Here is a 13,787-nt window from a genome sequence, read left to right as displayed (position 1 = left end):
CTCATGCAACCCTGGAATGTGATCTACAGTTGATAACATCAAGACTTCATCACAAAAACTACAGACTGGATAAACTTGATCTCAGTCTTGGCAGAGAGTATTCCTGTATCAGTCACTTATTTTTGTTTTGCTGTACTGTAAATATGGAAACTTTTGTTCTGTATTTTATGCATTCTACAATTTGTGGAGAGATTTTTTTCTGAATAAAATTGATATTATAACAATAACACCTATTGGGAAACTACCATATGACCCAGACCCACTACAGGCCAAGGTCAATAATAAACAGCTTACAAAATCAGAATGTATGTATACAAAGAGTACAGACAGAGAAGGTTACTTACTACTAATTTACCACTGCCACATGCTACCCTGTGTACCAATATCATGCTGATGAAAGTCAGTATACTGCCAAAAACAAACTTCGGCAGAGACTACACCTGAATATAAATGTGTTTTTTTATGATTAATTTACTGATATTTCATTTCCTCAGCATTTTCAGTGAATTATAATTTATAATAATTAAAGTAAAACACACTCCTAACAAAAAACAACTGCAGCATCTGTCTGCCACAGCACTTATCTAAGTATGACCTACCCCAATTCTGGTCCCCAGCTTCAGTTCTCACACAGCAAAGCAAAGGAAGAGGAGACCCACATACACTCCCATCAGGACCTTGTTTTATTAGGCATTCTGAATTTACACTTGTAAAAAAAGGGAAGAAAAGCACACTCAGATGCATGAGTAAAAACCTAACAGTGCACTGTTGTTTTCTACTGCAGTCCTGGCCATCTGGGTGTGAGTCTGGAAAAGCATAAAAAGACAAATTAGATCACTGCTTGCAGTAAGGCAATGCTAGCACTGCAATCTGGAATAACAAGTGCAATAACAGACATATCTGCATGGGCATTTTGTCACAAACCGGAACTGATTTGATCTGAGAAGCTGCAGAATAAACATCGTTACTGGACTTGAAGGGACACCTGCCTAGAAAAAAAGAATGACTTCATGCAGAAGTGACTGCAAGATTGTGCTTTTTCATGTTTGAGTCAGAACTGGAATGCAACAGGCTCTGTTCAATGCAATAAATAAGAAATAAAACATATCTATCTCAGTGCACTCAATGTGAGCAAAAACTAGTTGCCACAGTTTTTCCTTTCACATTAGGCAGTGAATATCCCTCCCCTTAAAAGTGGACACACTGGCAGGGACTGAGTTTGATGAGGTATTCTTCCTCCTCCATGAGGATTTTCTAAACCTGCTGTTCATGAAGCACTGCAAGTGCAAAAACCAGTCGTAGTTCTTGCCAGAAGCACCAGTCAAATGAAATGGAATTTCAAATACCGAGAGTTAATTAGAACAACCATATGGTCCTGAAACCAAAAGACCTTACTTCTGTTCACCACAAAATCAATGTCTCCCCAGTCTACCTACATTGCCTTTTTCTTATAAAATGTAATATCACTAATTATGACCTATATTACTCACATTAATAGGTGTTACTCAGAAACTCCTGATTTACATTTTTTAAATTTGGTATGGACCAAATAATTTTAGAATTAGAAGCACATTTCACTACTGTATTCATTAAAGCATACAATTATACATTCAAATATAAATGCAAACCTGTTTGTATTTAAGATTTTTAATTTCCACCTGCATTTCTAACTTTTAAACACACACACACAGACCCCAGCAACATACTGGATCATTGTTTCGGATCTACAGGGAGCACCACTGTACTATACTGCTAAAATATTTAAAATACTGAAATCCCTTGAAAGCAGCACTTTGTGTTCCCCAAATACCTTACATACCAATACAATTTAAATGGTAATCCTAAAGAAAAAGATTTTTTGCTGTTGCTGTAGGAGCAAAAAATTGGGGTTAAAAAAAGAAAAAAAACAGGCCCTTCACTCAGACTGTGGTCATCTAATAATTTCAGCAGAGACCGGCATGTCTTTTTAAACCTTGCAGCACGTACTGTTCATAGGATTTTCCGCAGGGAGGGGATGGAGGTGTTTGTGGGGGTAACATCTGCTTTGAGATCTGTTTTGCTTTTACAAAATCCATGTCTGCACACAGACACGGGATGAAGATTTCCTCACAGCTTAAATACAAACACTAAGAAGATGGCACTTCAGATAAGTAACATCACCTCCAGGGAAGGGCACACTAACATAGGACAATGTACCTTATTTGCTGACAGTCAGATTATCAGCGTCTTTATTCATTTAATCCAAACAATGACTGCATAGGAGCAAAATTTATTAAATGATGCAGCTGCCAAAAATACTATTATTAGGAAAGAAAAGATTCCAGATTTCTGTTTTTAAGCATCTTTTCTCTTGCTAAATCAGTCTCATCCAACTTTTTATGGCAGTATACAACTCACTTTTATAACGCTTTGGACTTGCCTGCATTCATTTTCACATCGTCTGCACAAAGGAGACCATATGCATGCACGTAGCTTGGGAATGGAAAAGCCTTAGACAGAACATCGATACCATGAATATGCATTAAAAAGACTGAAGACCCTGAAAAAGGACTGTCCCAATGTGTGTATTTCAATCTGAAAAAGCAGACTTATGAAACTGTGGCAAGGCACAGAGTACAATATGTATCCTGGCCACTACAAGCTGTTTAAAAGAGATTATATACACTCATTAGTGGTATTACAATGACTTTACTGTTTTTTGCATGGGGAAATATCTATTTACAGACAGAACACCAATGCCATTCGTATTGAGCCTTTTTAAATAGTATAGCACAATCTCTTTTCTACTGACTCTTGATAACCTTTATTGTGCAATTGAGTATTGAGAGTTTTCCAGCTTCATCAAAAGGTTTAAAGATTTTCATATGATTGATTATATATAAACATTCTCATTTACTTATAAAAATAGCTTAGTGAACTGACACAGATCTTCCATTTTGATGCATGTATTTATAGATGACGAATTGTTACATAATATTGCTGAAAATGTATCCATACAAGTTAAACATGCACCTGTAACTCCAACCCTGGATGTACAGAGCTTTTAGAAAATGTCCCTGAAACACGGCACTTTTAATATTTTTACGGTTGTTAAGTGCAGGAGATCTCAGGTTCACTCTTATAAATTTACATTTCACATCCAAATTAGACACATCTGAAAAGTAGGACAGAGATAGTGCCCTCGGCTTTATAGGATCTCTTCTTCAGTTGCCTTCCCCATGCCTGCTTAAGCTCTGAAGGCTCTGGTACCAGTGGACAGGTTAGCAAATTTATTGGCACCAGACTGCCTATGATTCCGATATGAAAATGCTTCTAATTCCTCTAAAAGCTCTGGCAGCAGCTCGGCCTGCATCCTGCTATCACCTCTGAGTGAGGCTCTGCCTGCAGCCGGGAAAGTGGCCAACTCGCAGGACATATCAGATCCCGGAGCGTGCTGGGAAGCCATGTGAGCCTGCAGTTCGTATCCCAGATCATTTAGAGAGCCCTGCTGGGGGTGGTGCTGCTGGAGACCTGCCATCCCAAAATCTGCTTCGTCACACTATCCCACACTTATCTCTGTGACATTCCAGCAGTCCTCTGCATTTCCTTTACTACAAATTCAGTTCATTTAGAACCTCTATTGGCAAAGCTGTAGCAGAGCAGACTTTGCAACTCCTGAAGACTCACTGACAGCACAGCACCAGCTTCAAGCTGAAGTGCCGGTGTGGCAGAAACATTGACATTTCGAGCTGTTTCAGGACGGAGAAATGTTTATGTCATACATTAACAGAAAAGAACAAGAAGCATCGTGTGGGAATTTAATTTTGTTTTACACATGAAGCAGTGAGTCCCAAACCTGCACGTGAAGGAAAACTGTTTCTGCTGGCTGCAGCTACCGTCTCCAGCTGGGCTTCAAATCTCCAGAACTAATTGATCATTTTATTGATCTGCTTGCTTGCTTACACATTTATTAACTTCTTCCTTTGGTCATTCCTAAGTGTCCAAAATGCCTGACTTCAAGGGTACTTTTTCATAGCCTCTCCTCAGCTTTATTGCTATTATTTCTGACTAAACAGCTCTAACTTGTGCATGTCTATTTTTAAATGACAACACATACCACTGATTTCTTCTTCTTGCTTATCTTGCTATGCAGAGAATACATCTTTCAAGGCTCCTCATCTCACCTGACGTTTCACTATCAAGAAGGGCAGGTTTTGGGACACAGGCACCAGACATTAGTTTATTAACTGGCCTCTAATCCAATCGCATTTAATCGTCAAAAATAATCCACTGCAGACATCTGGTTTCATACTGATGAAGTAAATGTAATAAATATAACTGGAGAACTCTTTAAGCCTGATGCCATTTACATTTATTGCTATAGCTTTAGGAAGAATGGTTTGCAAAAAATCACTTTAGTTGATTTGCAGGCATGCCTTAACGTTACCATCATGTAAACCGTCTCATCTGAGTTTTGCTCCAGCTGATGCGTTAATCAAAGACTTATTGATTTCAGTTTTCTATCTGGATTCCTATTAAGAAAGGATGAAAATACGTGCTCATTCAGGTGGCACTATGACCAAAGATCAACAGGCATGATTCAATTGATATTACTCACAGGTTCCAGACAACCTCCGGACAATAGGACCTCCTGTTAACGCTTTATTCCCATCCCCACTCTTTTCCTTAAACCGCTTCTACTGTTACAACACTCTGCAAATAAAAAGCTAAGCACAACCGTCTAGTAAAGAGAATCTGGGAGACAGCAGATTTCACTCTCGCACCTCCAGCACAACTGATCAGCCCTGCGCGGGTGAGAAATCAAAGCAAGCAGGTTTATATACTGAAATAGAAAACTCAGATTAATATCAGCCCACAGGGAGACACTTGCTATTGCTTCATAGCTTTGGCATATGGGTTATACAGTATTTGCCACTTTGTTTTTCTGTGCCTTTTGATGAGTAAACACAGAAAAGAAGGTCACTAATTCAGACAATCTGCAGCCTCAGTGTTCGACACTGGGACTTCACAAGCAGATCTGGAATGCAGAATGCTCCTGAGAATTTGCCATCCGCAATTGAGTTCATTCACAGGTGTCTTTCCCCACCACAAATCCACAATCTGCAATTCCTCACTGGCGGGGCTTGTAAAAGCATCCGAGAGTGAGGAGCTGCTTCAGCATGTGGGTTAATTCCACGCTGTCAAGCAGAAAGAAGAAACAACGTTTCGGCTCTCACACCGGGAGCTGGAGTAGACTACGCTGCTGAATCTCTACTCGTTCCTTTCTCAAACCTATTTGGCGATTTGAAATAGGAAAAAAACTAAATGCAAAGAATAGCTAAACAGAGCAGAGGGTCATGTCAACTGAGCTTAAAGAGGACAAAGAGAAAGCAATGATGTGATCGGAATCCGGCTGCGATGCCTTGGTGGGTCTGAGGGCAGTAATGGCTGCCAAGAAATGCCATTTCTAAAACAAAATCTGAACCGCACTCTAAGTGGCGAACAACAAGGAGAGGGCCAAAAGCCCAATGCAAACTGACCACCATCTCCTGCTAGGAAAGAACCCAAAGGAGAGCACGCCAAGTGTTAAGAGTGTAGAAATACCACCATTCATGTAAAATTCAGAGGAAGCACTATATTGATTGAACATTATTTACTATAAGAATGCAATTTTGACCTGAAACACACCAGAAATTCTCTGTCTGCCAATGTTACGCGAAGGGTGTACATCTGAAGTAACCTACGATCTAACACACAGGGTTGATATTTCTACAGGTTCCTGATTTAAAGAGCAGCCCCAGTAATGTCACTGCCCTGCTGTGTCCAACTGAATCCCGTTTCGTACGACAAAGTATCAAGCCACAGCACGTGAACTCTGAATGCACTCCACCGTGATACTGCATCCAGTATCACAATTAATCTGGATTTTTCATGTCACCTAACAGATTTATCCGTGTTGTGGAAAAAGATTAATTTTCATGTTTTGTTAGTCGGATGTCATTAAAACAGTTGCTAAGGCAAAGTAGGACAGTGTATACGGATACCCAAACTACCTTGCGGCACCCTTACTTATCCTTTTTCCACATAAAAACAGACTCCTAAACATTTCTCTGGACTGGAATTTTCCAGTGCAGTTCACTGAATTTTTCAGATTGGCCCAGTCGTTAATAAAAGGGACTGTGGAAGACCTCCCGTCAACGCTGGGCTCTGCCCCCGAGCCGCCCCAGAGCCCCCTGGAGAAGCTGCTCTGTGAACGAGCTGTGAAGGAGAGGACCTGCTGTTAGCGCCTCGGCAGCACTCATGGCTGACGATCCCAACATCTCGTCACCCTGAAGTGACCACATTCCAGCAGGACAACACATTTTCATGCTGCTCTGCTTTCCTGACAAACAAGAGTTAATAATACCTTGGGAAGCCTACTCACTAGACTGGAGCCCACTGATCATTTGTGGGATGAGCTGAGGCGATGTGTGGCCCCTAGGGCTCAGAGACCAGTGAACAGGCTTGTGCAGATCCATATTCTAAGGAAATGGACAGAATCCAACACCATCGAATCTGTAACCTGATTCCAAACATACAGTCTGTGCTTCTGATGGTGGCATTTGACTTTTCTCAGGAGAGCCCCTGTTGATGACAAATGTTAACCAGTCAATAGGAACTGACCTCCATCATGTTTGTTCAATGCACATGCAGGGCCTCTGCTACAAAAATTGGATTCTGTTGCTGTTCATTATGATTCCCATTAAAGTATGCTGCTGTGTTCTGCATCGCTGTATTTGCTGTGCATTTCTGGAGCTTGTAGCAATGCTTGGAAGGCTGAACAAATCTCCTTCTTCATTTGGGATTATGCACACGGAGATGAACACAGCCATCGCGCAGTGCACCCTTCCTGTCCTCCAGCTTTCCCACTGCAAGATCCGAGACGACCACGCTGCCGGCGGAGAGGAATGTTTAAGCAAGTACAGCTAGTGTGTAACTGTAGGAGGCACGCATATTATGGGTTGGTCTGAAAAAAGAACCTTCCATTTGCTTCGAATGAAGCTTGCCACTATCCCAGGTCAGCTGGTAAAAATCCACAAAAACCAAAATCGAGAAAAATCAAGGCAAAAAAAAAAAAAGGACCGGAAAAAAAGAAGTAAGGAATGAAGGAAACAAACCTCTAACAATTCCAAAAATGTTTTCACAAGATTCCATCCAAATGAGGGGTTATTTATAACTGGAATTTCCACTAACAGCTGAGAGGCTTGTGCAGCTTACAGGGCTGCGATATTATAAAACGGATGGAGAAAAAACAGAGCAGACCGTTCACACTGTCGCCCACATTCACACGAAGGGCATTACGAGGGGTGGAACACCAGAGGAGTTTCATTACACGATCTGTACATCAGGCTGCAAGTTGCTTTGAAAAGACAGAGGTATTTAGTATTGTCTGGAACGTTTCATACACCAATACTGACATTATACTGTGTATAAGGAACTTCCAGCTACTTACACAGTCACGTATATTTGTATATGTATACAGAATAATTGCAGAGAGAGTGCTTGAACAGGGATATCGCTGAAGGTCTGAGCACTGGCTCCCTGTGGGATTGAGGAAAAGAAATAAAAACGCTACAGCTCAACTTAAAGGCCTTGACAGGTTTGGCCCCCGACTAGTCTGTGAACCGTTTACTCCCCACACACCTTTGGTCTCTGGTCTTCTTTCGAGATTCCCAAAATGAGGCTCTGAACCCAGGGTGACCTTCTGTTGTGCTGCTCCAGGAGAGTGAAATGATCTCCCAGTTCCCTTCTGATCTTGTAAGGCAGGCAGCACTTTCAAATCCCGTTCTAAAAGTCACGGTCATAGGCGAGATTTTGGAGCAGCTTGGTGGTGCAGTGCAGGGTCTAGGCCCCGTTCTGGAGCAAATACTTTCTTATAATAATCAGAGATAATAGAACCCATTAAAGGACTTTGCTCACGATTCCCAGGTAATTTAGGTTTGTTACTTTGCTTCCATTATAACAATCAACTTAACAGTAGCACACATATAGTTTTATCATTTAGAAACCTAGGAAAGGAGCTGCACAGACAGTAACATTTTAAAGTGAAAATAGACTTACCCAATAACTGGAATGCTCTATACAACATATTGTTATATTTACATGATTTCAAGGCGGTCCACAGAGATATGCACTGTGAAAGAATTGTACGCTACAAATTCACAATTATTGTCTTTGTTGGGAAAATAATCTGCAGACAGCTAAACTTCTGCAATCATGACTGTCGTAATTCCATTCCATCGAAAGGCTGAGGATAAAACCAAACAATATTCTGTCCCTCCGACTGTATTTATTTAGACATGCACAGATGTTGCTGTAATTTTTCGCTGACAGGTCATCTGTAGCACAGTTGATGGACTTCTAAGATCAGACTATCAGCACAGAATGGCTCCCGATACGACAAATGCAAGGAAAAAAGAAGGCCTATTCAGAGGGATATTTTTGCAATCAAGATGCAGTCTGGCGATCTGAGACTACAGTGACAAAATAGAAATAAAATTAAGATGGAAAAAATAAGAATATTATTATTTCAATCTACAGCATTGGGTTAATGAGTACATGACTCTCCTGAATGGGTTGATGGTGCTTTGTGGGGTTATCCCACACATTGCTGGAATCATCTGGGCAGCTGGGTGTACCTCAGCATGCACCTCCTTCAAAGACACAACAGCAGTGTCCACAGTGGGGACTGGAACTCACAGCTCCCCAATCTGGAGCACTAAGCATCAACTATAAACTGCCCCATTTAAAAGAAAGCTAGAATCACCCCCCCCCCAAAACAGACATATTTTTTTGGGGGGGGGGTGACTGGACAGCTGTTTTGTGAAGGTGACCCTTACCATTCCTTTCTGCTGTGGCCAGAAGCCAAACTCAGGAAGACAAATCCAAAAGCAGGAGTATCACAAGATAAGGTGAAGACATCAAATTCAAGAGCAGGGCCCTTCAAAATGTCTATTTATAAGCGCTAATGAGTTCTTAGTGTGTAAAAGTGGCAACAGTACAATGCGTACTTGAGTACCTTCTCATTAAAAAAATTCTTTCCATGTTAGTGAAGCATCCACACACAATTTTAAACACTGTTGACTGCTTATGTGCTCCAGGTTAAGAAAAAGAAGCTCACCCACATAACTCAAAATGCAATAAATGTTAACCTAAGACCATTGCAGGTATTTGCTAATTTGCCTTGAAATGCTAATATATAATATAAAATAAATATTTTCCATGCATTCAGTTATTTTTTAGAAGGACAGGCCAAGTACCAAGTGCCTTTACAGAGCCTCTGTTTATTTTTCACTGAACTAACATTCAGATTCTTTACCATGTTGGATGTGGCCAGTTAATTACTGCTCTTTTATTCATCCTTTTTCGAAAGCAATTACATAAAGTAATTATCCATTTTACAAACTCAGACAATGGAAATGGAAAAGCCATAGACGTTCTACCTCAAGGCAGTCTTTTAAGTAGAACAATACACATGCAAATCATTAAGGCAAAGCTTAAATTTTCTGTTACACTGATGAGGCTAAAATAAAAAAAACAAAAAATGGCATCATTTTACTCCTTAATGACACACATGAAATACAGTTAAAAATTAAAAGGTTTTATCCCAAAATTAGAAATCATTAGAAAAGTACAATTGACCTTAATATTGTGCTTTAATTATGATCATGAAGTTATTCAGAAAAAGCAACGAAAAGGAGCTTTTGAAGTCTGTTCATACTGTATATTCCCCGCCCCTCTCAACTGGGTAGTCTGGACATACATTCACTCCCTGTGCTTGGGCTATATTTTACAACGAAACAAAAAAAGTTAAGTAAACATAGCTGTCCATTTCTGATGCACTTTTATGTTTTAACCAGTTCTCAATTTAAAACAAAATAAATAACTCGTATTTTAAATTTCTCACAGTTCAATTTTATTCTGAACTACCAAGAGGGCAGTAAGCAGCAGTCACTGAACACACCCTTTCTTTAGATTCATGAAATACTGCTTTTAACACCTGGATTCACACAGCATAACCTTGCCATGCTGCTCCTAAGTCTTGATCCCATTCTGAGCAGGATCAGAATTGGTTCAGAGCTTTCTTCCTCAAGGGGAAATTAAATAAGAATTTAAAACCAAAAATGCTTTTAGCATCTCTGTACTGTCATCACAGAAGAACATGCAAAAACGTGACAGTCACATGACTATACCTAACAGCTACTGAACTCAAGTTTTGTTTTAAGCTTAATAATATTTTAAGGACTCTTATAAAATTTTCATTTTGTCACTCCCTTCCCATGTCATATTTATGTATGACCTGTGTGACTGACTCTTTCTGTTTAGACTGAAATATCCCATAAGCTTCAAACAGAACATTTCTCCATTTACTATCAGGAAATGAACAATTTATTAAATTAGCTTCTCCTGCTGGAATTCTGCAGATTACAACCTCAGTCCAATCAGTGTCCCCCCATCCCCCAATGTACTGCCAAAACAGCAATAAATTGGAAGGCAATATTAAACACACAAATTGATCTTGTGGTTCAATGTTAACTGTTTAATATAACTAAAATAACACCATTAAAAAACACTGTTTCAGATGTAAATATAAATTGTATTGTAAAACCACAATGCTCTACTGCTCATTCTCTCATATTTTTAACTGTTCATATATTTATTGTCTTGTTAGAAGACAACCTACATGCAAAATTAGCAAAGCAACAACCGCGGCAAAGAATGAGAATCCCTGTATGTTAAAAAGCAAATGTATGAACTCGACAATACATGGGGACAAATTACTTGCTATAATGCTTGTACTTGCTCTTTAAGCACTGAAACAGGTCATGCTTGACTGAAAATATAAAATTCAAACAGGAGTAATGGAGCTGTACCCTAGGCCTCCTGGCCATTTTTAAACTATGATGTGGAAACTCTAATCTACTTTCTGGTATCATTTCCTGTCACTGTGAAGAATCCTACCTTCAGGAGGGATTTTGGAAACAGTGTGTGCATATATGATATTCTAAACAGAAACAACCACACACTAAAAAGCACACAAACCAAACTGTCAAGTATGCATTACAAACGAAAGGTTGAAGGAGAGCATTCCAACCTCTCCAAGATTACTCTTCTGAAGGGACACTCTGGAGTAAATACGGGAGTAGTGTAGGTGTCATTGAGGGTCAGGTCATAGAGGTGATAGCCATGTTCTGGGGAACCCAAGGGTGGGAAATGTGTACATTGGAATGTGTGATGCTATTACAATTAATTAATCTACTTATGGTTTTTCTCTCCTTGCTTTAGAGGAACTGCTTCCAGCTGTAATCTGCCTGCGCTCCCATGTGGGCACAGTGAAAGATCAAACCCTGATCTTGTGACAGGAGGACAGTAACATTAGAGCTGGAAACTTGCTGTGCTTTCTTTTTTTTTTAACCATCCTAAACCCACAGGCCAGAATTCATGACCCACCGACATCGAAGAGCATCAGCCATGACAGCTAAACAATCGCGCGAAGCTCAGTGACCCAAGATGAACAAATTCTAATAGTCTTCTTTGGACTGATCTCCTTGTAGATGAAGCAAAGAAAGAAAAAATGGCTGAACCCACACAAACATAAACACGGACAACCTTGCACTCAAATACACTTTTTTACATTTGTTTTGTGGTGCACAGAGCACTCCTGCAGGATCACACCAACTGGCGGCTTGCAGACCGAGAGAGAGTTATGAGTTGACTAGGTGCCACGAGCAAACTTTTAAAAAAGCTTGATTGCAGAAGTGGGGCAGACGTGCACGCTTGGGATCACAGCAGCTTCCTAAAAAACTAGCTTCTCCAACTGCCGAATGTTTGAGAAGAAGATCTGGAAAAACAGAAACCAACCAAAAAAAACAAGGGCTGAACAAAGAGTCTACTGATGTGGAGGAACTCGTGCTGCTGCTGCTTGTGGAAGAGTAACTGACAGACGCTCTAGACGCAGAGGTCTCATGAAGGGTGAGAAAGTTGGTCAGATATAAAGCCTTCTGTAAGCAAGGACAGGTACATGAGCCCTTTCGTGAGTTGTGATTTATTTTTCTCCTACGCTGTTCTTTCAAAACAGTCTTCATACACATCAGTGACACTTATTTGTGCTTTCAAACGTCTCCATCCGAGAAGAGTGTCACTTCTAACATTCGGGAAGAGACCTATAGCCTGTCACAGACTATCACTGTAAAGTACTGTTCGGCCTGATTCTTTCAGCAATGTATCAATGGCCAATTAAAAATCTCTTTTTGAGGGCCACCCTCTGGACCACAGATGATGAAAATTAGCTTCCACTGCTAACTCAAGGGAACAATTTCCCTGAGAAAAATAATCATAGTTATTTACACACTGGTTCCTAGTATTTACATCATTCAATACACTAAAATAATCTGCATTACGAAACATTTCCATATTTTACAGCTGTGCAAATTAAGCTCATTCTAAACACCTCAACATATAATTTTCTCAAGCACGAACTGAAGGCAAAAAGTCCTTGTCTGAATGACCTCACCAATGAGACACCCACTTAGAATACTAAATTTATGCATTAACCCTCACCTCAGAAGGAGGGTCTTTCTATGCATATTAACTACATTAACACAGATGAAGGACAAACGCTATTTTATCTTTTTCAGTTTTGGAGTAATTTCAAAGAGAAATCCTGAACAAATTGTCTTCATCTAGGCACTGGGCTAGATCAAAGCAAGAATGCTCAAAAGGTTTTACGAGACACTAAGTGAATAATATTAGAAATACAAGAATGCTGATTATCAAAACTATACAGTATACTATAAAACAATGCAAGCAACCCGAGACTGCTGAGTAAATAACTTCAAACACCATTACACCGAAATGTTGAGGTGCTTTGGAAAAATTCAGTAGCATTTTTCTTTGTCTTGTGGTTTAATTTTAAGGCTCAGATATTTGTTATTGTGGATAGGGCATGAAAAAGTACATTTTTTTCTACTGTTCGTATATTTGTAGGAGTCACATGAAGCTATAACGCTTTTTCTGCAACAACTCCTCTGACAATCTCAGTCCATTTTACATACACTTATTTTTGTCTGCCTAAAGCTAACAGTTCACTCTTGTGTACAGACGTAAGAAAGAACCTTGCAATATTTGAATAATCTGTTTTGGTGATCCAGACAGTTTACATACACAATAACCCTTTCTGAACCACTCGAAATCCAGCAGCCGACGTCCCGCTGGCAAGCCACAGTACCTTCTGCCTGTAGGCGGGCGTTTCTTGAAATCAATATTTTTCATTTTGCAGTTACAGCCCTGTTCTTAGAATAAGTCTGATTTGCAAAGCTGTCAAACTAGAACACGACACTGTTTCACAATGCAGATGTGAATATTTTTTGACACTTGATCTTTAGCCTTAAAATAAGGGGGATCCGGCTGATCAAAGACGAAAGCCCCTCAGGCTAATCCCAGGGAAGGAAGCACCGTAATACGCCCCGGAAACCAGGAAAAGCAGTCAAAGGTGTGGAAGACAGGTGCTTTGCAGGGATACCGAAGGCTGAGAGCAGGGAAATCGACAGCACGGACAGTAAGTTTATGGACCAGAGGAAACTGTGCAACAGAATGTCAGCATGGCCTAAAAGCAGATAGCAGCTGGTTAGATAAAGTGATGGATAAGAACCGGGTCCTCGATAAATCAGCCCACACAGTGCAATTAACCAGCTTGCTTCTGTTTACACTGTAAATTCAATACACCACTGATGCATGTCTATGTGTACACTTAGGTTAGATAATGAGGT

At 40.1% G+C, this 13,787-nt stretch overlaps 1 protein-coding gene across 4 annotated transcripts in view; it reads right to left on the bottom strand.

Moving 5' to 3' along the window:
- Positions 1 to 665: 665 nt before the first annotated feature.
- nup214 (nucleoporin 214) overlaps positions 666 to 13,787 on the bottom strand; it is a 59,664-nt gene continuing 46,542 nt past the window's right edge. For all 4 annotated transcript variants that reach the window (XM_088940651.1, XM_088940652.1, XM_088940654.1 and 1 more), the window contains one exon: positions 666 to 806. In XM_088940651.1, coding sequence (XP_088796777.1) covers positions 776 to 806 — 31 coding nt within the window. In that variant the 3' untranslated portion in view covers positions 666 to 775. The remainder of the gene's footprint in view (positions 807 to 13,787) is intronic.

The sequence above is a fragment of the Atractosteus spatula genome, chromosome 23 (genome assembly GCF_055471065.1).
Source record: "Atractosteus spatula isolate fAtrSpa1 chromosome 23, fAtrSpa1.hap1, whole genome shotgun sequence".
NCBI lineage: Eukaryota > Metazoa > Chordata > Actinopteri > Semionotiformes > Lepisosteidae > Atractosteus > Atractosteus spatula.
This window is presented reverse-complemented; position numbering and strand designations above follow the sequence as displayed.